General features: G+C 34.1%; 1 protein-coding gene across 9 annotated transcripts in view; it reads left to right on the top strand.

Annotated features, from left to right (window-relative positions):
• The window catches only part of ODF2L (outer dense fiber of sperm tails 2 like), a 393,421-nt gene extending 367,386 nt beyond the window's left edge, over positions 1–26,035 (top strand). For 7 of the 9 annotated variants that reach the window (XM_061411371.1, XM_061411374.1, XM_061411367.1 and 4 more), the window contains 10 exons: positions 3,316–3,501; positions 6,430–6,539; positions 7,286–7,421; positions 14,091–14,201; positions 15,469–15,573; positions 17,787–17,945; positions 20,060–20,145; positions 20,228–20,390; positions 22,692–22,817; positions 25,066–26,035. In XM_061411371.1, coding sequence (XP_061267355.1) covers positions 3,316–3,501; positions 6,430–6,539; positions 7,286–7,421; positions 14,091–14,201; positions 15,469–15,573; positions 17,787–17,945; positions 20,060–20,145; positions 20,228–20,390; positions 22,692–22,817; positions 25,066–25,194 — 1,311 coding nt within the window. In that variant the 3' untranslated portion in view covers positions 25,195–26,035. The remainder of the gene's footprint in view (positions 1–3,315; positions 3,502–6,429; positions 6,540–7,285; positions 7,422–14,090; positions 14,202–15,468; positions 15,574–17,786; positions 17,946–20,059; positions 20,146–20,227; positions 20,391–22,691; positions 22,818–25,065) is intronic. The other 2 variants (XM_061411375.1, XM_061411377.1) reach the window with 1 other exon arrangement.
• Positions 26,036–27,743: the final 1,708 nt, after the last annotated feature.

Here is a 27,743-nt window from a genome sequence, read left to right on the forward strand (position 1 = left end):
TCTTAAATTATATTTATTTGGAAAAGCTATTAAATATAAGAGAAAATTAAAATAACTTAAAAATACTGAAGCTATTAATATTTGGTATACAGTCATCCCTTTTATGTGCCTATAATATACTTAAATACTCTTGCACTTATTTAATGAGACAATACTGTTTATTATATTGATTTTGTTGCTAATAATAATTATAACATTAAGATCAGGTAACCTAGCATTGGTGTTTAGATAATCAAATAACCTGTTATACAGCTTTTTTAGCAGGGTAATTAAGAGGAATTCTCTGGTTTAAACTGCATAGTTTAAATATTCTTGTGGAAGCCTCACAGTCACTTTGAGGTGAGAGTTTGAGGTTGCTGTGGTATGACACAAGCTAACTGCATCTACTGTCATTTTTGCTAAAGGAAAAGAGGCAATGTGGCCACTTTTGAAAGAGAAGTGTAGAAAGACAAACCCCATTGAGTGTGAGGACTTCTGTGCTGGATTTCTGTTTGCTTTTATCTTCCTGATCATGGCAGATGCCTGTAGCCCAGGCACTTGTTTTTCACGACTGCATATCAAGGTTGTTTTTCCTTTTTTCCTTCAGTGGCAAAAAGCTTTTGCCCATGAAGGAGACATTAAGCAGACTTATGTGAGACATGAACTTTATCTTTTGTCTGCCTTTAGGTGCTTTTTAGCACTTTCCCCCAGAGATTCCCTGTGTTCTTTGCGTCCGTGTCTTAGGGCACCGGAGATGAACTAGAGTTGGAATTGTACTGCTCTGTCATGGTAAATATAAGAGAATACATGTAATTTAATATCTCAGATTATCTACTACAATTTACCTTTTTTTTTTTTTTTTTAAATTATGTCCTTAAATAGCAGTTGGGGAAGTTCTTGAAAATATTTTCTTTAGTTTAAAAATGAAATAGTAAACATTTTTTTGAGTTAAATTTGACAGTTCTTTTTATATTCATGATATTTAGGAGAGCAAATATAAGCTATAAAATCCTAAGATTTTGCCATCACATTCACCTGTCTAATACTTTGAGTTCACATTCTCTTACAAAATTCTATTATTTAGAAATAATTAGAAGAAGTTGAATTAGCTCATGGATTTTTTTACATTCCTTCTAACACAGTTTTGAAATTTATTTAGGGTTGACAAGTTTTGTTGTTTTTTTTTAATGAATGCATGCACAGTGAACTAACTCCGTTTGCCAACATAAATCTCATTTTTTTTTAGTATTGTTGATGACTCAACAATTATATTGGGTCTTTTAAATTTTTTAGTTACATTATAATTCCTTGAGAACTACCTTAAAGATACTTTGAACTCATTTTTCTTTCTAGATTTTTAAAATATGTCAATTAGAGTTAGAAGATTTTCACATTTTAGAGGAGACAGGATAATTATCTTTATAATATATTGCAAGTATAATTCTTTGGAAAGAGGAAAAGGCAAATAGTTGGTTTAAAATATATATCCATTCATTTGGCAAATGACTGTGACGGGGTTATTTTGAAACTATAAAAATAATTTCATAGTTTCAGCACACTTCCTAATAGTGGTTGAGCATGGGATTTGATAATCTAGTAAGAAAGTCTTGTGGATCCATGTTCAAAGAAACTCTATTTTACCCTTAGTGGTAAGTGTGCCTGTCATTCATGATGTGGTGATGACACCCTGTGGTTTCTTAGAGAAAGTACAGCTGTTTTTCTTGGGTTGGGAAGGGTTCTTCCTTTCTCTAAAGCTGACTTAACTATATTGCAGTTTGTTTTCCTTGTTTACTTGTTAAAATGGGGTTTTTTAGTTTATAGAGATTTTAAAAGACAATTTAAGAATGTTTTGCTTCTTCTCTTAGTTTGTGAAGTTACTTTTCAAAGAGATCAAGCCTTTAGATCTTGTTTAAGATGTATCTCTTAAACTCAGTTTTACTGAAAATTAAGTGTAGTTTTTTGTTGATCATAGGTAGAAAAGCTCCATCTTTTACTGTAACTCCTTTGTTTTTTTTTTATTAAAATGATTGTCCAGGAAATGGAAGACTAAAACTTAAAGTCTTTAATAATTTTGCATTCTTTTCTGAAACACACAACTTTTAAGAAACGTAGAAATGTTAAAACCTTAAGTCTTTAAGTTCTTAGTACTCAGATGCTTTAAAATACAAAGTAACAAAGTGAGCAATGTATTTTCTTAATGTTTGGTTATTTGGAACTGATTCCAGATTTCTTCCTGTTTCTAAAGTGTGTGATTTAAGGGCCATGTGGGTATAAATTACGAAATAGGGAAGTCTCACAATTTTTGATTTATTCACAACAGTGTGTTTCTTCTTGCTGTATCTGTGGTTCATTGTATTAGGCTTATGGCCTACTAGGTGGACTAGGAATTCATTGATCCACTAAACAATAAAATCCACGTGAGCAAAAAAAATAAAATAAAATAAAATACAAAGTTTTAAGATAATTTGAAATTAAAACTTGAGTTATCACACTAAATCATATTCATCATCGACCCAACCTAATATTCTGTGTTTAGTTATATCCCCAAGAGATATGTAAGGAAAGTTATGTCAATTAACATTATCAGACTCAGTGGATAAAAACATGCCTTACCTTTGGGTAAAAAGATAACCAAACATCTTTTTACCCTTAATGACTCCTACTGATCTGGTAGTCCTTTCTGGAACCCTGTGTGGTCTTAGAATAATAGCTTCACTAAACTTACTACTTACTGGGCAAAGTAGTACTTTTATTGTCTTGATGTAACTCTTTGAAATGTCAAGACTTCCCCCTTAATTCTAGTAAATTAAAATATAGCAAATAAGTTTTTGTTTATACTCTTCATAATCTATAGATTTTGATTATATATCCTTTAAGCATTTATAATTTGAACTAGAGTCCTAATATATTTGGGGAGCTACTGATTCCTTTGAGCTTTATGTACCTACTGTTTGAATTGTCTCTGGCTTAATTACATTTTTTTTTTTTTTTGATTTGCAGTAACTAGTGAGTGCTATATATAATATTCTAGATGTGAAATTAAAAAATTCTAGTTAATCAAAAAGGTTTTAAGGGAATTAGTGTTTCTGCCATAATCACCAGTATTAGCTTCTTAGTAAGAGTAGTATTAGCTTTATATAGGTTTATACATTTTAAATTTGCACTGTATAACTGGTTACAAATAAACATTGGTGAAATCACCTTTCTTCACTGTTTTGCTTTTTACTAAACTTATTAGTCTTTTTCATAAATTCTATGTGGGAGATTACTTACATATTTTAACAATGTTTATGTCAACATTGACATTCTAAAATAACTACCACTGATATTTTTTAGAGCTTAGAAACCCAAATATCAGAATGGAATTTGCAGTTGAAAAAGAATAAGTATGAGGCTGTAGCAATGAAAGAATCAAGTAGGCAAAAAACTATTGCTCTAAAAAAGGCATCTAAAATTTACAAACAAAGGATTGAACATTTTACTGGAGACATGGAAAACCTTACTTCCCAAATTAGAGAGCAGGTGAGTTATATACATTATTCCTTAAAGAATTGTTTTATGTACTTAGTTTATGTACTTAACTTCATAACACTTAGTATAATTATCTTGTTAGAAAAACTTTACTCATACTAATTTTGCTTTCGTCTTTATTTTGAAAGATTACATAAAGTGACAGATTTGCATTTTGAATTACATCAGCGTTTCCTTGGGACTTTGTTTAAAGGATGTGTAAGTTCCAAAGCACCTGTGATTACATTGGCTTGTACCACTTCATACATGTTCACCCTTGGAAATTTACATTGCATATTAACATTAAATTAAAGTACGTTAACAAAGGCTCTGAGAAGGCCTTCAACGTCAAGGAGGGTATTGAATTCAGAGTTTTCCACCACTTAGTTAGCTGCAGAATTCTTTTATTCACAAAGTAACTCTTGGAACTGATTCTGAGGAATGCTGCTGCTGCCGCCAAGTCGCTTCAGTCGTGTCCGACTCTGTGCGACCCCACAGACGGCAGTCCACTAGGCTCCTCTGTTCCCGGGATTCTCCAGGCAAGAATACTGGAGTGGGTTGCCATTTCCTTGTCCAATGCATGAAAGTGAAAAGTGAAAGTGAAGTCGCTCAGTTGTGCCTGACTCTTAGTGACCCCATGGACTTGAGCCTACCAGGCTCCTCTGTCCATGGGAATCTGAGGAATACCAGTTTGGGAAATGCTGATTAGTATTATTAGACCATATGACTTTATTCAGTAATTCACTTCACTTAAACTCTATAATATATTTAAATACATGTGCTGATGTAAACCCACCATGCGAAAGTTATCTTTGGGTTTATTAACAAAGTTGAAAATTGACTTAGTGCTTTGTTTTTGATGAATTGTGTTTATTCAGTTACCAAGTAATAAAATATTTACTCTTTTTAAGTATCATTGGTATCCCAAATCTTAAGAACTTAGATATGAATGAAATGAAAACAGACTTGCATAAATGGTCATATAAACAAAACAACCTAATGTTTTATAAGCTCAACTGTGAACATTTTAAAACTCTTAATATTTAACCTACATTCAGAAGAATTTAATTAGATAAAAGACTTGAGGACTAAGTGCAAAATCTGTAAGGCTGAAGGCCTAGCTGAAAATATTCCTGTGTGTTAAAAACTAATTGAGTCATTAACATTCTTGGGATTTTCTTTTAACTAGCACGATGTCACTCTTGCCCCAGATCATAGTATAGGAAGACTTTGCCACTTGTTAACCTGGTGACTTTGGGTAAGGTACTTAACCTCTCTAAGCTTTAGGCTCTTTATCTATCAAATAGGGGATAATAATACTGCCTGTCTCCTATAGGAATAAATGAGAAAATATATGTCAAAGCACAGTGTCTGTCAGACTGCATTTTTGCCACATTAACCTCCTTTCTATTCCTCTAATGTGGGTATTGTGTTTGTTTCACTGTTCTATGCTGTTGCCTCTGGCTGTAATGTTCTTCTCAGGTTCTATAATAGCTGATTCTTTTAAAAATCACTCTGGTATCTTTTTACTTGATATCTCTTCACACAGGCCTTCCTTGACTGCTCCTTTTGAAATAGCCCCACAACAGTTAATCACATCAATGTCTTAAATTTTTTTCTTAGCACTTATTTTATAGGCAAAATTTCTAAATATCTTAATTTATATTCTAATATAATTGCCAAACATATCCTTCATAGTGCATATTAACATTCATTTACATGTAATATAAAAACAGAATACTAGTCTTTTTTAAATACATTAAAAAGATTACTGTAAAAATGTAAAAAAAAAAGTCTCACACATAGTAAATGTTGAATAAACACTTGTTCAGTGGTAGGAAAGAAGGAAGCACCCAATAAATGTAAACTGCTCATATCACTACTTCTAAGTCTTCTGATTAGTAATTATTGGCACCCTTGTCATTCTAGTGAATTTGTCTTTCTTTAGAGAGGGGTACAATGGCTACAGCTCTTTAGGTGAATTTGTAAAGAGTAGATTCATTTGACAGTTATTTGTTGAGAGTCAGTAGAGTGATCTATACAGAATAGCTTGACATAGAACTATCATATGACCCAGCAGTTTCATTCCTGTATATTTATCCAAAAAGGCCCAAAAACCCAAAAAGCTAATTTAAAAAGATATGTAGCCTAAAGTTCATAACAACATTATTTATGATAACCAAGATATGAAAACAACTGCTGCTGCTACTGCTAAGTCGCTTCAGTCGTGTCCGACTCTGTGCGACCCCATAGACGGCAGCCCACCAGGCTCCCACGTCCCTGGGATTCTCCAGGCAAGAACACTGGAGTGGGTTGCCATTTCCTTCTCCAGTGTGTGAAAGTGAAAAGTTAAAGTGAAATCTCTCAGTCGTGTCCGACTCTTAGTGACCCCATGGACTGCAGCCTACCAGGCTCCTCCATCAGTGGGATTTTCCAGGCAGGAATACTGGAGTGGGGTGCCATTGCCTTCTCCAGTGAAAACAACTAAGTATCCATTAACAGATGACTGTATAGAGAAGATGTAGTGTATACACACACAGGAATATTCCTCAGCCATAAAAATGAACTTTTGCCATTTGCAACAACATGGCTGGACTTGAAGGATGTTCTAAGTGAAAGAAGTCAGAGAAAGACAAGAATTCAGTAAATATAAAGGGAATTATCTTCAGTAATTATGAAACATTTTTTTTAAATAGGTGTGTTAACATCCTTAAAATGTTGTTAGAACTATTATTATATGCATATAAAGTAATAGTGTTATAAAGTCATTATTAAAATTTACTTTAAAGTTTTCCTGCATTCAGATTTGTACACTGAAATTTTCTGTAACAAAAGTTCCATAACTTATAGGATGAGTGTTTCCTTGTTAATAATGTATTTGTTTTTAGAACAAAACTAGTGTTATTAAATTACAAGATGAGTACTTTATGTATTTTTTAGGAAGCCAAGTTGTCTGAAACAGTTTCAGCTTCCAATGCCTGGAAAAGTCATTATGAGAAAATAGTAATAGAGAAAACTGAGTTGGAAGTTCAGATCGAAACAATGAAAAAGTAAGAAAAAAAAGAGTCTTTTTACTATTTTATAAGAAATGTTTTCAGTTCTTTCCTCTTTGAGTAGTTTATATATGGTTCCTATGAATTACGTATGGTAAAGCTATTGTCTGATTTGCTATGTTTGCTATTTATAATTTATAAACTTTTCTTACTCTAAAAATACAATTAAAAATGATTACCCATTAAAATGCATTTTTATTCACAAATTATTGATCCTTAAGTTGTCTTAAATGCATAACAAAGAAAATCTGAGTAAAAATATGTATGTTTTATATTTTGTTATTTATTATTAATAAGTTAATAAAGAACTATATATTTGCTTTTGAATGTTTCACTTTTTGTATATTTTCTTCAATTTTTTCATTGAAAAGTAGTATTATTTGCTTCCTAGGATTGTTTATTATCTCACTTGATACTTTTATTTAACTCTAACTCTTTCCCCAAATTGTGCGTATGTGTGTATGCATGTATGAATGACAGAAAGACAGTCCTACCTGTGGATCATAGTTTAGATGTTTTACTGACTAGCCAAGAGAATATTGTGTAATTTTTCATTAGTGTCATCAATGGATAATTATTTCTAATCAGTTACTCAGGTAGAAGTAACCTTATAGATTATGGTTTCCTATTTCCTTTGTTCTGAGTGTGATTAACTTTTGAAACTGTACTTTACAAAGAATAACTTCAGAAGTACACTTAAGATATATGTTGTTTGAATGAAAATTTCTATGGTTTTTATAAAGGCAAATCATTAATCTTTTGGAAGATCTGAAGAAAATGGAAGAGCATGGAAAAATTTCATGTGAAGAAATTCTTAGAAAACTTCACTCAATTGAATATGAAAATGAAACTCTGAATCTTGAGAATACAAAATTAAAGGTATTATGTGTTTGTGTGTATGTATATCATGTTGTATAATGACAACTTAGTCCTTTGTAGAAGTAGCTTGAAGTAACAACATTTTTAGAAGTAAAGTTGTATCATTTATCTTTTATGTTTCTCAGAGTTTTAGAATATCATTATAATAAGCAATTCTAAAACTATATCTTTGTATCTTTACATCATATATATGGACAATACTTATATATTTGAATGTTTACAGTTGTATACACAGATACATGTAAAAATTATTTTCAGTAGTACTGAATAACATTTATGAAGCTGAATAACTATCTCTTTGTCTCAACCTAAGAGAATTTATTTATTCTCCAAAAATACATTAACTTTAACGCATAAGATTATTTCTAGGTGTCATGGTTATGGTAGGATATAGCCTCAGGCTTGGTCCATTTGAAACCAGAAAGTATATTTTTGGCTGCTTCATAACTGGAAAGAATTTTCCAACTTAATCAAATCTGAGGGACAATTGAGTTTTTATGTACCAGAGAAAAGATGTAGAAGATTTTATACTTCCTGAGAAAAAGGATATTTGAGTTCCCACTCATAGATATGTATAAGCTGATGAGACCTGACTAAAGAGGATGACATCATTTTCAGTTCCTTAATACTGTTTTTGGAGAACAGTAAATAGAAGACAGAAAAAAATCTGTTTATGGGGAAAAAAAGGCGAAAATTGGCAGTTCAAAACCGGAGTGGCATCAGAGAACTGAGCTACTTTTAGGCTCTCTACCCTGCCATTCAAATGGGTGATGGGGCTCCATCCATTATATTTCCAAGATTCAAACAACAGGATGGAGGGAAACAAAAGATGAATTCTCTCTCCCCTTTTCCCCATTTCCTCCTCTTTATGGAGACTTCCTGAAAGTTCCATACCATTTGATTCGTCTCCTTATTTAGGTATTAATATATGGCTTCCTCTGGGCTTCCCTGGTGGCTCAGAGGTTAAAACGTCTGCCTGCAATGTGGGAGACCCGGGTTCGATCCCTGAGTTGGGAAGATCCCCTGGAGAAGGAAATGGCAACCCACTCCAGTACTCTTGCCTGGAGAATCCCATGGAGGGAGGAGCCTGGTAGGCTACAGTCCATGAGGTGGTAAAGAGTGGGACACGACTGAGCTACTTCACTTTCACTTTCACTTTCATATGGCTTCCTCTAGTTACAAGGGAGGCTAGATAATGGAGCCTCCTAGTGATCCTGCTGCTACTACTGCTAAGTCGCTTCAGTCGTGTCTGACTCTGTGCGACCCCATAGACGGCAGCCCACCAGGCTCCCCCATCCCTGGGATTCTCCAGGCAAGAACACTGGAGTGGGTTGCCATTTCCTTCTCCAATGCATGAAAGTGAAAAGTGAAAGTGAAGTCTCTCAGTCATGTCCAACTCTTAGCGACCTCATGGACTGCAGCCTGCCAGGTTCCTCCCTCCATGGGATTTTCCAGGCAAGAGTACTGGAGTGGGGTGCCCCCTTGCCTTCTCCAAGTGATCCTGAGCTCTAGCCAAATATGAATACTCCTTATTTCCTGCAGTTTGTTCATATTTTCCTCTATCCCTATAGTCTTACTATTTTTACAGTTTGGAATTTTTTTTCTCAAGTATTTAAATCCTACCTTTTCTTTAAAGTTCAGTTTAAATGCTCCTTCCTCCCAAAGTCTCCTCAATTAGGATAAATCTTTCCTCACAAACTCCCATCTTTTATGCAGAGGATGCCTAGGGGAGGTGTGACATATAGTTAGTTCTCATTCAATATTTATTGAACAATTCTTTTTTTTCCTATTATTTTGATTGGAAGATAATTACTTTACAATATTGTGATGGATTTTGCCGTACATCAACATGAATCAGCCACAGGTATACATGTGTCCCCCTATCCAGAATCCCCTTTGCACCTCTCTTCCCACCCCATCCCTCTGGGTTGTCCCAGAACACCAGCTTTGGGTGCCCTGCTTCATGCCTTGAACTTGCACTGGTCATCTGTTTTACATATGGTAATGTATTTGCATGTTTCAGTGGTATTCTCTCAAATCATCCCACCCTTGCCTTCTCCCACTGAGTCCAAAATTCTGTTCTTTACATCTGTGTCTTCTTTGCTGCCATTCAGGTAGGATCATTGGTACCATCTTTCTAAATTCTATATACATGTGTTAATATACGTATTTGCGTGTTAGTATAATTTGTCTTTCTCTTTCTGACTTGCTTCACTCTGTATAATAGGCTCTAGTTCATCCAGGTTCCTCATTAGAACTGACTCAAATACGTTCCTTTTTATAGCTGAGTAATATTCCATTGTGTATATGTACCACAACTTCCTTATCCATTCATCTACCAATGGACATCTAGGTTGCTTCCATATCCTAGCTATTGTAAATAGTGCTGCAGTGAACATTGGGGTACTGAGATGTGTCTGAAATGTGTCTCTTTCAGTTCTTGTTTCCTCTGGGTGTATGCCTAGCAGTGGAATTGCTGGGTTGTATGGCAGTTCTGTTTGCAATTTTTTAAGAAATCTCCACACTGTTCTCCATAGTGGCTGTACTAGTTTACATTCCCACCAACAGTGAAAGAGGGTTCGCTTTTCTCTACAACCTCTCCAGCATTTATTGTTTGTGAACTTTTTGATGATTCAATTCTGACCGGCATGAGATGATACCTCATTGTGGTTTTAATTTGCATTTTTCTAATAATGAGTGAAGTTGAGCATCTTTTCTTAGGTTTACTAATCATCTGTATGTCTTCTTTAGAGAAATGTTTATTTAGGTTTTTTGCCCATTTTTTTGATTGGGTTGTTCATTTTTCTGGTATTGAGCTGTATGAATTGCTTGTATATTTTGGAGATTAATTCTTTGTCAGTTGTTTTGTTTGCTATTATTTCTCCCATTCTGAGGGCTGTCTTTTCACCTTGCTTATAGTTTCATTTGTTGTGCAAAAGCTTTTAAGTTTAATTAGGTCCCATTTGTTTATTTTTGTTTTTATTTCCATTACTCTGGGAGGTGGGTTATAGTGGTTCTTGCTGAGATTTATGTCGGAGAGTGTTGTGCCTATGTTTTCCTCTAAGAGTTTTATAGTCTCTGGTCTTACATTTAGGTCTTTAACCCATTTTGAATGTATTTTTGTGTACGGTGTTACAAAGTGTTCTAGTCTCATTCTTTTGTAGGTATGTCAGTTCAGTCACTCAGTTGTGTCCGACTCCCTGTGACCCCATGAATTGCAGTACGCCAGGCCTCCCTGTCCCTCACCAACTCCCAGAGTTCACTCAAACTCACATCCATCGAGTCGATGATGCCATCTAGCCATCTCATCCTCTGTCCTCCCCTTTTCCTCCTGCCCCCAATCCCTCCCAGCATCAGAGTCTTTTCCAATGAGTCAACTCTTCGCATGAGGTGGCCAAAGTACTGGAGTTTCAGCTTTAGCATCATTCCTTCCAAAGAACACCCAGGGCTGATCTCCTTCAGAATGGACTGGTTGGATCTCCTTGCAGTCCAAGGGACTCTCAAGAGTCTTCTCCAACACCACAGTTCAAAAGGATCAATTCTTTGGTGCTCAGCCTTCTTCACAGTCCAACTCTCACATCCATACATGACCACTGGAAAAACCCATAGCCTTGACTAGACGGACCTTTGTTGGCAAAGTAATGTCTCTGCTTTTGAATATGCTATCTAGGTTGGTCATAACTTTCCCTCCAAGGAGTAAGCGTCTTTTAATTTCATGACTGCAGTCACCATCTGCACTGATTTTGGAGCCCAAAAAAATAAAGTCTGACACTGTTTCCCCATCTATTTGCCATGAAGTGTTGGGACCAGATGCCATGATCTTTGTTTTCTGAATGTTGAGCTTTAAGCCAACTTTTTCACTCTCCTCTTTCACTTTTATCAAGAGGCTTTTTAGTTCCTCTTCACTTTCTGCCATAAGGGTGGTGTCATCTGCATATCTGAGGTTATTGATATTTCTCCTGGCAATCTTGATTCCAGCTTGTGCTTCTTCCAACCCAGCGCTTCTCATGATGTACTCTGCATATAAGTTAAATAAGCAGGATGTGACAATATATAGCCTTGACGTATCCTTTTCCTGTTTGGAACCAGTCTGTTGTTCCATGTCCAGTTCTAACTGTTGCTTCCTGACCTGCATACAGATTTCTCAAGAGGCAGGTGAGGTGGTCTGGTATTACCATCTCTTTCAGAATTTTCCACAGTTTATTGTGATCCACACAGTCAAAGGCTTTGGCATAGTCAATAAAGCAGAAATAGATGTTTTTCTGGAACTCTCTTGCTTTTTCCATGATCCAGCGGATGTTGGCAATTTGATCTCTGGTTCCTCTGCCTTTTCTAAAACCAGCTTGAACGTCTGGAAGTTCACGATTCACGTATTGCTGAAGCCTGGCTTGGAGAATTTTGAGCATCACTTTACTAGTGTGTGAGATGAGTGCAATTGTGTGGTAGTTTGAGCATTCTTTGTCATTGCCTTTCTTTGGGATTGGAATGAAAACTGACCTTTTCCAGTCCTGTGGCCACTGCTGAGTTTTCCAAATTTGCTGGCATATTGAGTGCAGCACTTTCACAGCATCATCTTTCAGGATTTGGAAAAGCTCAACTGGAATTCCATCACCTCCACTAGCTTTGTTTGTAGTGATGCTTTCTAAGGCCCACTTTACTTCACATTCCAGGATGTCTGGCTCTCGGTCGGTAATAGTAGAGTAGTTCCTATAAAAATGTAAGTCATCTTCAGACCATGCCACTGCTCTTGGTTAATAGAGTAAACATCTACAAGGCATTATACTATCTGACCTCTGACATTGCCTCTCTGACCTTATCTTCTTCCACACTTCCCTTTTTCTTGCTTTCTGCTACATTGGCCTTCTTTCTGTTTTCCTCTAACTGACCAGGTTTTCTCCCACTATGGCCTCTTCCCTCAAAGGGCAGCACATCCTTTTGGTGTTTACTCCAGAGTCTCTTTTTCAGGAGGCCTTCCTGGTAGCCCATTCTCATCTTGTCCTTACTATCTTGCTATCATGTATGATATATCTTTCATCTTGTTCTTGTTTTCTTTGTCTGTATACTCCTTGTTTTTGTCTGTCTATACATGGAGTACATTAAGCTCATGATGGAAGGGGTTTTTGCTTTTTATGTTCACTACTAAAAGACTATATCCAGTGCTTAGGGCATTTGTAATAACTGGTCAGGCTATTTTTTTCATGTATTTTTCATCATTTACATTTCTGCCTTTTGGAATTACCTACTAATTATCCTTTACATGTCTTTTTTTTTTCAAAATTATTATATAAGGGTTCTCTCTATATTAGGATATTAATCTTTTGTCATAATCCTTTACTTTATTGCACATTTTGTTAGCCTGTTTAATACTTTGAGGGGCTCTGAAATTTTGGAGATACACATGAACCTATGTATGTATATGTGTATGTGTGTGTATGTGTATAATATATATATATATATTTTTTTTTTTTTTTCCCTTTACGGCTTCCTTTTGGAGTCTCTCACATTTCTGCACATCTTGGGAGCAACATACTGACTATGATCCAGAAACAGACTTATCTTTTCAAGGATGTTTGTATAGCGAACATCCTTGGAAGATAGTAGTGTTTCCTTCTACCAAAAGGCATGCTTACTGCCTGTTATAAAAGATTTGGGTTCCCTAAATTTGGAGTTGCTTCTCTGTGTGTCTCCCTATGTGTACAGGTGTCATCGGCCCTCTTGGTATTGCTTTGGAGGAAGTGAGGCTTAGGAAACTAACACAAACACTGATATAAGACTCACCCAGGAGTCTTGTGTCTTCTGCTAGTATCCATGAGACTATGCTAGGCTAACTGGTAGTCTTGGAGGGTAAAAATTTCAGACTCTTACAGTTCTTGATATCATCTTTTGATTTTATGCTTAGTTAGGTTTTTACTATTCTAAAATTAAATCAGATTTTACCTGAATCTTCTGTGAAAAAAAGTGTAAGCTTAATTTTTTTTAATATTTAACACATTAAAATAAATGTATAATTGACCAATGTAAAAATCATGTTTGCTGAAGGTGTATTGTTAACCTGTTTTTTCCTAATGAATGATTTTCTTATTACCATTATGGTGATCCATATTTTCCCCGTTTATTTAAAAATCCAATCTTTGTCATATAATAAATATAATCTTAATGTATTTTTTTTTTCTATTCCATAGACCCCTGTATTATATAGAGAGGGGTCAGACACAACTTGGCAACTGAACAACAGCATACATTTTAATATGTAATAAGTACTGAGATTCTCTACTTAGTATCCTTTAAAATTTTTATTAGTCTCTTCTATTTTTCCACATGAATTTTAAGTTAATTTTCTCATATTCCTCTTCCCCTCAACTGTTTTGGTTGTAATTATAGTAAAGTTGTATTGATTTGTAAAAAACTGATATGTCAATAGTATTGAGTCTCCCTTCCAGGAATGTGGGCTTTCTATTGTTCAAGTCTTTTATGTCAATAAATTTTTAAAGTTTAAAAATATGTTTTTAATAAATAACTTTTTGAAATTCTTAATTTTAATGGTAATTATATGCAGTCAGAAATAAGTTAATTTTATTAGCTTCATTGATAAATGAATTAATTTTTAATGCATCAAAGTACAAATGAATTCTAATGATTTATAAAATCTATTTATATATTCCTTAATAGACTACACTTGCTACTTTGAAGGATGAGATTGCCTCTGTTGAAAATGAACTCTTAGAATTGCAAGAAGTAGAAAAACAACAGAAAACCCTTATTGAAGTTTATAAAACTCAGGTAACCATTGCATTTATTTTAATGTTTGTTAAACTTGGTAGATAATTTAAACACTGTATTTGTTTATGGTTTAAAAAAGCAGAACTGAGGAAAGGTGGAGTTATTGTGATAAAATATGATTTATCTCAAAATATTTCTTAAGGTCCCAAATTCATAAAATGATTCCTCTTATTCCTAATTTGAATGCGCTGTTTATATTGGATATTCCTAAAAGTGATCTAAAATTAATTGCATAGGTGTAATGGAACTTATAGTAATCTTGTTAGTTAATTTTAGTTATATTTGTCATCTTGTATTGTTAATGGTATTGATTTAGAATAATGACTCCATTCAAGGGTCATTAAAGCACAATATTTCCTCTTTGCATCTTAATAAAGTATAATTCAGATTTATTCTCATGAAATACCTGGAAAAGAACATATGTATTGAATAGAGCATGTGTTAATTGGTAATTTATAGAAAAGCTTACGATTTAGAAATACAGTATTTAAGAAAAACTTCATTTGAAAGATGAGACATATGCAGGTCCTTGAATGATGGGTAACAAATTGGTCAACAAGGACCTTATTTTCATGAAAGAGAGTGTTTGAATCGAAGGATAATGAACTAAAGGTTAAAGCTGAAGGAGGGAAATAATGTAGGTAAGTAGGAAGGACTCCATTCCCATGGTTTAGATGGGAAACTGGAGTTGAGACTAAAATTCAGTTAGAATATTCCAGTTATCCCTGCTAGAGCTAAGAGTGGAGGCTGTGATGGACTGTGTGATGCCTCACTGAAAATATCATCTGGGTCTTCCAGCTGGTTGTTCTGATTTAACCCTCCATGAAGAATACTGTGAATGAGTATATTCTTGGCTCTGGGTCTTGTATAAAGTGCTTAGGTTTTTTATTTAACAGATTTTGATGTGTAGAGTGAAATAGTTGCTTTGGGAGCTAGTTTGGACCAGAGACCAATTCTTTAAAGTGACATTGACCTGCTAATGAAGGTCTCTCTCTAAAGTTCAGAGCTCAGGTGAAGATTCTAGAAGTATTATGGGAAAAGACAGGTAAATCACACAAGGATTGTGGATTAGAGTAGAGCACTGAGTGATTCTTGTATTTAAAGAAGGAATAACATTAGATAAACATACTGATGGTACTAATAGGGTAATGATAATGGGTTTAAAATAGAAATTTTAAAATTTAAATTCACAGTTTTAGCTTTTTATTTCATATAATGGTCCTAATAAGAAAAGAATGCATATTACTGTAATATATTTTATTTTCAGATACAAAAGGTGCAAGAAGCAGCTGAAATGGTAAAAAGCAGATGCAAAAATTTGCTACAAGAAAATAGCCTAATAACAAAAAACAAAAATAAAAAATTAAAAAAGGTTAGTTTGACATTTTAAATAATAAAATGTTTTATTTATGTTTTGTACTGTATGAATTTTATATGAATTCTTTTATATAAATTTTATATAAATTCTTTCATTTTCTTTAGTTTAGACTTAGGAATTATCTGTTCTCGATTTCTGTGGCAATTTGTTTTCTAAGTAAGTAATGTGTCTTCCAGACCTGAAATGTGTTAATATATTTTAAAATTTTTTCCTAAATATTTAAAAAATAACATAAATGTTTAATTTTTCTGATACAAGAGGAGACTTAAGTAGCATCAAAAAATGGTTATCACTGAGCTTCATGCAAAGTTGACTATCTTTCATTTTTAATCTCACCTTTTCTATTCTGATACTAAATCTTTTGTGTAAAAAAACAAAATATTCTCTTCTAAATGCTTTTTTGGAAGAAAAGTAACATTAAAAGCAAAAAGAACCCTTTTCTTTTTTTTTTCCCCCAAAACAAAATCATTTCCTTTTTTTTTCACCCTATTGCAAAAGAATGAGGGGAAGGTCAGTGTTGGCAAGTTATGATGTTTTTGTGAATATTTTTAAGTTTTTAAATGAAACCGCATCCTTTTTTGGGTCTTCTCACATTGCTTTTGGTAAGGAAGCAGTGAAACTTTTAGGACGCTGACATCCCTGACTCCCAGCTAGGGAGGTCATGGGATGTTACTGGTTAGTTGAGTGTAATAAGGTGACTGTCTCTGGGTTGTCCCCACATCTTGGAATTGAGAAGTCTGAGTAAGACACCAGTGTGAAGAAGAGGTCAGTCAGAGCAGGCTTCTCTGCTGGTTAAAAGAGAGAAAGGTAGCCCATCAGATGTGCAACTTACTACTTTTCACCTATTTTTAGTAGACCACAGAAGAAATCATTTCATACCTCTTGGTTACTTTTTCTCATGAGACATACCAATGCAAATGCCTCCTCTTTTATAGGCAACTTTTATAAATAAAAGTCCATTTTAGAAAACCTGTTCAAAAGGCTGAAGAGGCTGGAGCCTGTGCAGGGTTTTCAGATACTATGAGGTCACAGTGTTTTCTTACTGGTATTAAACCAGATAAGCTATTTTTTAAAGTGAAATGCTTCCTTTTTCTTGTCCATGCTTCCTTTTTCTTGTCCACTGTTTTAAGTCTCTTGTCTTTGTCATGGGCTCTTAGATGTTTGGGGACCCAGAGGCAGGCATTTTTCTAATTTTATCATTTGTCGTCCAGAAGGCCTGATGTTGCATAGTAGCTCTCGGTATTCCCTGTCTTGGGGAAAAGTCTAGCTTTTGTTTTTCTTCCCTATGAACATCCCAGGTGCCCTGTGTCTTGTTATTTCCTCTAAATTATCAGTTCAAGCAATTTTTATGGTTGCTTCTTGTCACATCTCTACAAAAGTGCCACCGTGAGGAATTGTAGCACCCCAGAGATAATATAGGTACAGTTAGATTTATTCTTAGTAACATAGTAACATTAATGATCAAATTATAGTCTCCTGAATACTACTGATATTAGGTATTTTGAATTTACATACAGCAAACCTCACTAATTCTGACTAAGCTGAGTGCAGCAAGGCTGCTTTATTCAAAATATCTGAGTTACCAAATTTTGGACAAAATTCTATAGTTACTTCAGACTGATGGCTGGACAGCAGAAGACTACTGTACCAGCTTTCTTAGTAATATCTGTGCTTGCATATAAATGACAGGACAGAGTCAAAAGTTTACTTTCCTAAGTAATTTAAACATTTGCCCTGCAAGCTAATATCACCATATTCATTTACTCAACAAACTTTTTGTACACTAATTAAAGTCCAACCTACTTTTGTGTTCTATATTCTAATTTAACGGGTGGGCTTCCCTGGTGGCTCAGATGGTAAAGAATTAACCTGTCATGCAGGAGTCTCAGGTTCAATCCCTGGGTCGAGTAGATCCCCTGGGGAAGGGATTGGCAGAATGTGCCTGGAGAATTCCATGGACAGAGGAGCCTGGCGGCAGTCTGTGGGGTCATAAAAAGTCAGATATGACTGAGAAAGTTTCACTTTTCATTCTTATTTAGCACAGTCAAACTTAAAGTTTATTCTTATTTATTTGGTTAAATCTCTTTTTATAAACTCTTATACCTAAAATATTTATTATATTACAGGCATATCTAGTATTTAAGATAGTAAAAACATGGATGCTGAATGTGTGATCTTGCACTTATTTCCCTAATGCTACAACTCAGATGAGAGGCCAGATGGAGTCTCATCTGAAGGAGTTAGAACGTGTCCGCGATTCCTTGACGGCGGTGGAACAGAGGCTTCAGGAGTGTCAGGAGAGTCTGCAGCACCACAAGGGGAAGTGTGCAGACCAGGCACACACCGTTAGGGAGCTTCAGGGCCAGGTGTCCAACCATCATTTTGATTTTCGTTAGATGTGTTAAATGCTTTGGAATAATTTCGCCAGTTGAGGGCACTCCTGTCAGGGGTTGATTATTTTACTCTTATCTAAATAAGTTGATAAAATGTCAGTTTCTTGTGAATACTGTGATTATTTTGTAAACTCTTCTTGTTAGTATTTTATAATGAAAAATGGTAGTTAAAATTGCTAATTTTTAGTTTATTCATACAAATCTATATTTAAACATTTGAGGATAGTAATAGCATGAGAGAAGGAGCAAAGCTATGCTTACATGTATATTTTTGATGTCAGGATAAGATAAATTATTGAAATTTACCATATAAAAATTAGAATTTATTTCTGTTAGAATTATGTGCAAGTTTATTTGGATTATTGTCAATTTTTTAAACATATACTTTTTCACTGCATCAGAAGAGAGAGATCATGGGTTTCATATAGCCGTCTCTTAATTAAATGCCTAACATAGTAAACACTTAATAAATATTTTTTAATCTTTATTTTCAAAGAAGTATATCCAAAGGTGGTGGCACATCTTTTTATTTGCAAAATAATTTTAGGAAGAATTCCCTATCTTCCAAATTAATCTGGATTTAATATTGAAAATCATCCTCTTTTTAAAAGAACTCAAACAAAACTTTGCTGAGTTTATCTCCTGAGAAGAGATCTTTCTAGGAAAGTGTCAAATCACACTAACTGAAATATGAGAAAAAAATTTTTTTCAAAACTGCATTATTTAAATGTAGCTTTTAAAAAAATTTTTTTTTTGAAGGTCAAAGGTCTAAAGGGTTTTTTTTTTATTTTTAAATTTTTATTGAAATACAGTTGATTCACAATGTGTTAGTTTCTCATATATGTGTATATATATATAGATAGATAGATATAGATATAGACAGAGAGAGAGATAGTTCCACACATTATATAGCAGATCCTTGTTATCTAGTTTATATATAGTAGTGTGTATGTTTAAACCATAATCCTAATTTATCCTTCTCCCCCACTTCCCCTTTGATAATCATAAGTTTGTTTTCTGTGTCTGTGAGTCTATTTCTGCTTTGTAAATAAATTAATTTCTATTATTTTTTTTAGATTCCACATATATTATATGATATTTGTCTTCCTTCTGTTTGACTTACTTCATTTAGTATCATAATCTCTAGGTCCATCCATATTGCTGCAAGTGGCATTATTTCATTTTTTAATGCCTGAGTAATATTTCATTGTATATACTTAGTATATCTTCTTTATTCATTCATCTATAAATGGACCCTTAATTAGGTTGCTTCCACGACTTGGTTATTATAACTAGTGCTGCTGTGAATGTAGGGGTGCATGTATATTTTCAAATGATAATGTTCTCTGGATATAGGCCCAGGAGTGGATGGCTGGGTCATATGATAGTCCTGTTTTTAGCTTTTATTTATTTATTTATTTTTATTTTTTTTTTAATTTTATTTTATTTTTAAATTTTACAATATTGTATTAGTTTTGCCAAATATCAAAATGAATCCGCCACAGGTATACCTGTGTTCCCCATCCTGAACCCTCCTCCCTCCTCCCTCCCCATACCCTCCCTCTGGGTCAAGCAGTGGGAAAAATATTGTTTTGGTGTAGGCAAGTGTATCTTTGGTTGATTTGCTTATCTGTTTTGTTTTGCATCTCACAAATATGTTTTTTATTCAATAGTTACAACTTCACAGATATTCAATTATTAATCACTGTCTGTAGGTGATTATCAGAAAACTGTAAGAGTAATCCTAAGTATCCAACAATAGGAGGTTACTGTTTAAAATCTTCACATTTACTTAACAAAATACATGTTCTTTTTCAATAAAACATTACTCAGAATGTTTTAATTGCCATCTTTCAGTAACAATTTTAGTAAATAATTTTCCATGAGGCAGCAATAGTTTTTTAAAAAAATCCAGGAATTTAAGAATTTGTTTTTTAACAATGTAATATTTCTTGGTGTCTCTCTGTGTAGGGGTAATAATATTTATACCATCTTCTTTTTTATAATTGTTCTAGCAGTAAACTATGTAGATTTCTCTGGAAATCACTTATGAAGAAAATAACCAAGAAAACTTTTTTCTCTTTTAGGTTGACGAAAATCATAATCTTCTGACAAAGCTTTCTCTGGAAGAGGAAAATTATCTTATTCAGTTAAAGTGTGAAAACCTTAAACAGTAAGTATTAAATTGACTTAAAGTTGGTATTACATTTTTTTCTACACACTATAATTTTAAAATATATGTCTTCTGTAAAAAGAAAATTAGAACAGATGGATGCAGAAAATAAAGAGCTTGAAAAGAAGCTGGCAAACCAAGAAGAATGTCTTAAGCACAGCAATCTTAAATTTAAAGAGAAATCTGCAGAATATACAGCACTGGCCAGACAGCTGGAAGCTGCTTTAGAAGAAGGAAGACAAAAGGTACAGATGGCCTTTATTTAGAAACATTTTAATTAGATTACCAAAGAGTCATCTTTTTAAACAGACGATATCTCATCTTGCCAAACCTACAGTTATTGTTTTTATCCTGATGACAGGGTGAAGGGAGCAATTACATTTTTGTTTTTTATCTACTTTTCCCTTTTGGAGCTAAACAGATATGTTACTGGTCCGGAGTTACTTCACTAAATAAATGGTGATGTGGCAGGGTAAAGGGCAGGAATGGAAAACACTTTATAGGAATCGCCCTTCTTTTTTTTAAATGAAACCAAAGCAAATATGCAAGTTACTGAACCTTTTGGTTTTGATTGAGATTCAGTGAGCTATAAAGCTCAACTCCCTTTTGGCAAATGTTGTAAAAATAAATATGGACAAGAATTAATTTCCAGTTAAATCCATATGATAAGCATTTAATAAATATCTCACTGTCTGTTGAGAAGCATTCTGTTAGTGCTTCTGATACACAGATGAGTAAGAACTGGCCTCAGCTCTCAGGACACTCACAGTTCAGTAGGGAAACAACGTGTGAACAGACAGTATCATCCAGCAAGTAGTTGCTACAATGTAGGGAAGACACAAGGGGCACTGCCAGGTGGATTAGTTCAATTTGGAGATGTGGAGAAATGATTCAGGAAGATCTCAAAGAAGAGGTAAATTTATCAAATAATTTGAAAATGTAATCTTGAAAGACACAACGTGGGCTTTGGAATTCACAAGAGGTGGATTTTAATTCTGGCCCTGACACATTATATCCCAACCCAGGGCAAGCTACTTGCCAAACTTTAGTTTCTTAATTGGTAAAATGGGGAAGATGAGTTTCCTCATAGGATTGAATGACACTGGAAAGAGATTGTCTATACCCTGATGACTCTCAGAAGTATATCTCTGCCACAGACTTCTTTATTTCCTGACATCTAAATTCGTATGCTCTGCTATTTATCTCCTCTTAACATTTTTAGGCAACTCAGGCTTTACATGTCCAACACCAGACTTTGAATGTCTCTCTGAACTCTTCCACCTGTGGTCTTTCGCAATCCTGTTAAAGGCAATTCCACAAGAGTGAGAGAACTTCTGATACCCTTGAACTCTTAAGTGTCACATAGATATATTTTGATATTTTTTAACCTCTGGGAAAGCTATTTAAGTTGACTTTGAAAGACATATCGTTGAATGAAAGCTGAGTAGTAAAATGTACTGCCAATGATAGAAATGTAATCCAGGTTTCTCAGTCCCAGCCTGTGGGAGGAGAAGTGACTTTAGCCTGGGTTCAGACTACATGAACCTTGGAAATGCTGGATGCTGTCAGATTTCTTCTCAGAAGTATTTAGAGTCCTCAGAGATGTGTCTGCCCTCTCCTTTCCTTCCGGCTGCGGTGAAATGTGGAGCTACTGCCGCGTGAAGAGTGCCGTCACTGCCCTGTCACTGTTGTCCACACTGCAGGGCATTGTAAAGGACATGGGTACTTGTCCTGGGGGCTCTTTCTCCCAAAGCTTCAAATGCTGTTAGAATTCTTCTCTCACAATCACCCTTGGAATTTGTGCACAAGAAATCTTTGTAAATAACTTTATAATAACTTAGAACTTAGTCCCTGGGAGTTAGGTTAGAGGACAGTCCTCATACTAGCTCCTTGCTCCTGAACTAGTCTCTGCCTCCACTTTCATTCTTGTGGTTCCAACTCACCTTTCCTGCAAATAGGTTCCCATGTATCTGAATCCTTGGATAACATCGCTAAGCTAGACTTTCTGCTGAAATAAACCATCAGAGAAATACGAAAACTCAAATTCAGACCATTTTGGAAGTGAATGAATGAAAAACCAATCTAGTGTGTGTGTGTGTGTGTGTGTGTGTGGTGTGAATATCATCTACCCTGCCCCCAATTCTCTCCATCCAAGTCTATAATCAGCATCGATTGTGAACTTTCTATGTCCCACCACCACTTTGGATGCCATGATAAATACTGTAAAAACATGGCAGTTAATCTCAGCAGATTGTGGAAATATAGTATTGGGGAAAACCTGCCTACGTCACATCTGTGGTAATATATACACGTCTTCCACTTCAAGCTACTTTTTCAGATACTTCCATACCAAACAGGAGAATGCATGCTTATGCTATATGTGTTTCTCAAGATAGAACACCCTTAAACACTTTGTAGTTAAGTTGTCTAATATCCAAATAATATCTATTTGGAAAGAAGAGATACAGTATAATTATGTCAAGGCTTTAAATTATATCTTAAAGAAAGCACATTTAGCTCTTTTATTCTTTCAATTAAAATTACAGGTTTCTGAAGAAATAGAGAAAATGTCATCTAGAGAAAGGGCTTTACAAGTCAAAATAGTAGATCTGGAAAATGAGCTTAGAAAGAAAAATGAAGAACAAAATCAACTTGTTTGCAAAATGAACAGCGTAAGTATTAGTATGGCTTAATGTATTTTCATTAAAAATAAGTGAGCATTTAACATTCTTAGCATGGAGTTTTAGTTAAACAGTTAACATACAAAGTGAAGGGAATCAAGGCTATTACTTTACTAATAGTACTAAAAGTAACAAATAATATAAATCATAAAAATAAAAATGTCAGCATTTGGCCAAGGAATTATTATCCTGTATCCTTGGTAGCTTCTATTACATTTCTCCCAAAGTCTCATCAGGCCCTTTCTCTGCATATTATTTTTACATGACAGATGCTTAATGAAAGTTACAAATATCATTTACTTGTTTTCTTTCTATTATGAATTTTTCATTTTTAAGATAAACACTATGATAGATTTTGATAGTATTAAATAATGAATATTATATTTTAGGAAGTTATAAGTTGATGATTTAGATGTTTTAGTTATATCTGCTTATGAGGTGGATGCTTGGGTCTACTCAGTCATAAAATGAAAATACCAAATTGGCTATGTTTAGTTAGTCTTCTAATGTTTTCTCCTAACTATTCATGAAATGGTTGGTGTAATATACTATGAAAACTAGCACGAGTTGTGATTGACTTAGTTGAAAATTATCTACTAAACAGTGACATAGGAAATAATAATACTTTTATTTTTTCCAGGAGCCAGACTCCATGATAACTATTTTTTCATTCCCAAGAATGTAGACCATTGAAAACCTGAAAGGTTCAAAAGTTAGATATTTTAGCCATCATTATTAGTTTAATTTTATTACCATCAAAAGTTTCATGGCAATTTAATCAGAACAAAACATTTCTCATCTTTAGTTTAGCACAGGCCTTCGCTTTATTTCAGAATATTTTTTAGTCACTGTCAGAGTTTCTGTTATATTGTAAAATGTGCGATATTCTGTGTGTAATTGAAACTTCTAAAAAATGAGTATTTTAAAATAAGGTATGTGTGTTATAATATTCCTAGTACTTGGTTAAAGCTGCTAAAATAAGTAAATTTAAGATCTGATGTTTAGTTAAGCTTGATGATTTTTACAGTAGTAAAAATGTAGAATTCTGACCTTGGATTAAGACATTGCTGAAAAATGGGTTTATTTCTGTCCCTTCCCGGGAGCAGTTCAGTTGGCAGTTTCAGATACTTGTTTTATACACACGCCTTAGCTCCATCTGAATTGTAAGCACCCTGAGAGGCTGTCTCATAGTTAATTGTATGCTGCTGTCTTCCATAGTGCCCGCCCCACAGCAGCAGGCCTCTACAGATTTTCTGCCCAGTGCTTCAGGGGGAGAGAGAGGGAATAGATACGCAGACCCAAGGGTGACCCTCAGCGGCCTACTCTAGATCAAGAAGCCTGAAATGTCTTTGGAATATATTATATACTTACATTTTAAAATCTGTGTTCATTTTGCATTCTACCTTATGTGTATTTGTATTAATATTTTTCCCTCCAAGGTGTTGAGTAAAATCAATGTTTCTCAAAGATCCATTGTAGTCATTCTATGACTTTGTAGACTTCAGCCTGGCGAGTTGTTTTATACCACCCACTATACTTTCCTTGGGGGCATTGCTCAGTTTCAGAAGGTATCTGGTGTCATTGAACACCTGGTAGGAGGGATATAAAAGATTTTTCTTCTCATGGTTCCTACATTTTAGTTGGAAGGTAGGTGATATTTGTAGCCTGTCTATCTAAAATATTTTCAGTGAACAGATCTATTTGGGAATTTACACACAACTGAATATTTTAAAAATACATTACATTTTAAATGTTTTCCTCAAAGACCACATATGATATTGAGTTCATTTTGTTTTTAAAAGATTCCAAAAATAAAATGTTCATATTATCAAAACTAGAATTCTGTCTAGTTTATAGACAGCAAAAATAGTTTTGCTATTTTAAGATAGCAAAAGTAGTCAGCCTTTTAGGCAAAGAAAATGACAAAAACTAGTATTAAAATATGCCATGTTAAATGTAATAGAAATTGTGACAGTTTTAAGTAAAATCTATTTAAGTTAATCATATAAAATATATAATAATTTGGGGCAAAGTGGGTGTGTATTACAACCAACTGTCACAGAGATCAACCATGTGTGTGCTCTATTCTAGATTTTAAAGAAAAGTGAGTTCTAAAGTTTTTTCTTTTAAAAAATTAAAAACCATGTATTCAATTATTGTGTATATAACTTTTTATATTATGACTATCCTTTGATATTAATGTCATTATTAACTATTTTTATTTCTTTTTTTTATTTAGAAAGCACAACATCAGGAAGTATGTTTGAAAGAAATACAACATAGTCTTGAAAAGTCAGAGAATCAAAATGAGAGTATTAAGAATTATTTACAGTTTCTTAAAACCTCTTATGTAACAATGTTTGGATAAATTTTTGGCTTTACTTTCTATAAACAATAGATTTTTACTATGAGTAAAAAGTAATTAGGTAAAAATTAAATAAATATGTTATCTGTTGGTATACTTTATGATTTATGAGTGGTGCTATTAAGCTTTTATGTAAAGATTTTTGAAACATAATTTATTATCCAATTGAAATTTTAAAACAAGATACATGTTAGTATTCCTTTTTTGCTGGATAGTCTTCACTTAACTCTGGATTAATATCTATTTAATTTATTTTGGTTTCTAGAATATTTTATACACAGAAAAGAAGCTAGAATCATTCTTTGTGACTATAGCCACCATTCAAATGAATTTGTAATAAACCTTGGCCAATTATAAGCCAAATACATGATTTTAAATAATGTATGTAATTGTTTTACATTATATAGTGCTATATGTGTATATATTAATATAATAAAAGAAAATACTCTGAATATTATTTTTAATAATGATATAATTGCATACTTTCTAAAGTTGCCAAATGTCTCAGTGTACTTAATATTGTTTCAAATATATGCTAAAATGCCATTATAATTTCTGTCAGGTTTTAAATATAGAATTTTAAGTCATGGCTTTATTAAATGCCAGCTGACAGTGACAGATGAAAACACGGTGGCATGCATTCTTTATAAAGAATAGGTCTTTAGTCTCTCCTGTGAATTTATAGTCTCTTTTTGTTCATCTTATGTTAGTGATTGATATTATTAGTGTAGACATTCTGAAACCCCTGAGTTAACTGAGAGATTAAAGAGGAGTGATTTTTCCTACCCCTTCCCATGGCCAACTCACATGGGATGATCAAAATAAACACTTTTAATACCAAGAAGCTTTAGTGTGAGATCTTTGTTATTGGAATGGAGTAGAAGAGACACCAAGAAGATGTTCTCTCTAATCTCCTACCCTATGTGTCAAGTCAGGATACTCTACAAGGGGACAGATATAATTGACAAAGAATCAAGTAATAGTGACTCCTCTCAGAGAATGACTTGAGAGGTGTTTATTTAAAGGATACTCAGGTCTCAAATGATCATTCAAAGCAGCAAGTTGTGTACTACACAGTCCAGCCTATGAACTGAGCTCAGTCTCTCCAAGATGTTTTATCTATTTCTCTAACCAGAAATGAGGGCCTGCTTTTCTCTGATCCCCTCACTCCTAAGACTGCTGTTATCATCTGCAGGGGCTTACTTCCCAGTGACCCAATTGCTTCATAGTATTTTTCAAAAATACAATAATTTCAGAAACTGGCCACATTTTTTGCCTAACAATTGCTAACAATATTAGTGTTGCCTTTTAATTTTAAATCATAGTACTTGTGTTACATGCTTGACCCTTGTGATTCTTTCTTCATCTCCTTAAGCAAAGGCAGCCTTAAGAAATACTCTCATGAAAGAAAAAAAAATACTCTCAAGAAAGAAAACGAAGGTTTTTGAGTATTTTTCACTAGACTTTGAACTCTTAAAGAACAGAACTGTATCTTATTGACGTTTTCTTATTTCTCTTTCAGCTACAACACAAGACCTGGTATATAGACACTTAGTTGATGTTTGTGGATAGGTAGATGGATATTAAAAGAGGGAGATATTCATATTCCTGTTTTAAATATGAAAAGTATAAGAGGAATTACTCCTGTGGCTGTGGTATAAAACTCTTTGAGTTTTAAAGTTGGTATTTGAACTCGAGTCTTCTGACTCCAGAATCTCTGTACAATACTTTTTTCCTGTTGTAAGCAGTGACAGCAGCATTAGCCCAGTGGCATCATTGCTATCGGAGAAGGTAATGGCACCCTACTCCAGTACTCTTGCCTGGAAAATCCCATGGACGGAGGAGCCTGGTAGGCTGCAGTCCATGGGGTTGCTAATTTATTGAGCACTAATCTATGCCAAAGTTCTGACTCTGATACTTGTATTAATTCATTTTCCCTTTATCTAATGAGATAGGTGCTATTAATTACATTTACTTTTCAGGAAACCAAAACACAGAAAAGCAACTCACTCAAGGTCACACAGCTAGTAAGTAGCAGGTATCCAGAATCTCTTCTCTTGGCTATGACCATACTATCTTCATGTATATTTCATAAGTAAAGGTAATGGTTTCTTGTAACAATCATGCATTACTTCATCTATGAATACTTTCTCTTTTAAACGTTTTTAATTTTATCAAAGAAATTTGTGCATATGGTATTTAAAAGTTGGTCCCCGCCATATTTTGGCTAGACTATGGAAGGAAAAGACCCTAAGGTTGGTACTTGGATGTACTGGCACAGAATAACAAAGGAAATTTACCAGAACTAGAACTTCAGCAATCTCCCTGCTTAACGTTTCCATGTGAAACATTAAGCACAGACATTGGATTTTTCTGGCATGTGAACCAAACTCAGTGTCAGGGGGGCTCACAGTCAGTCCCTGGGAATCCCCAAGTGGTGTCTGCTTCCAGCTTCTCATCATCCCAGATGGGGAAAGAAAGCCCTTGTTCCCACAGTACTAATAGGCTGGCAGGATTTTCTGTTTATCCTTGATATTCAGGATCTCATGACT

This window comes from Bos javanicus, chromosome 3, assembly GCF_032452875.1.
Source record: "Bos javanicus breed banteng chromosome 3, ARS-OSU_banteng_1.0, whole genome shotgun sequence".
Classification (NCBI taxonomy): domain Eukaryota; kingdom Metazoa; phylum Chordata; class Mammalia; order Artiodactyla; family Bovidae; genus Bos; species Bos javanicus.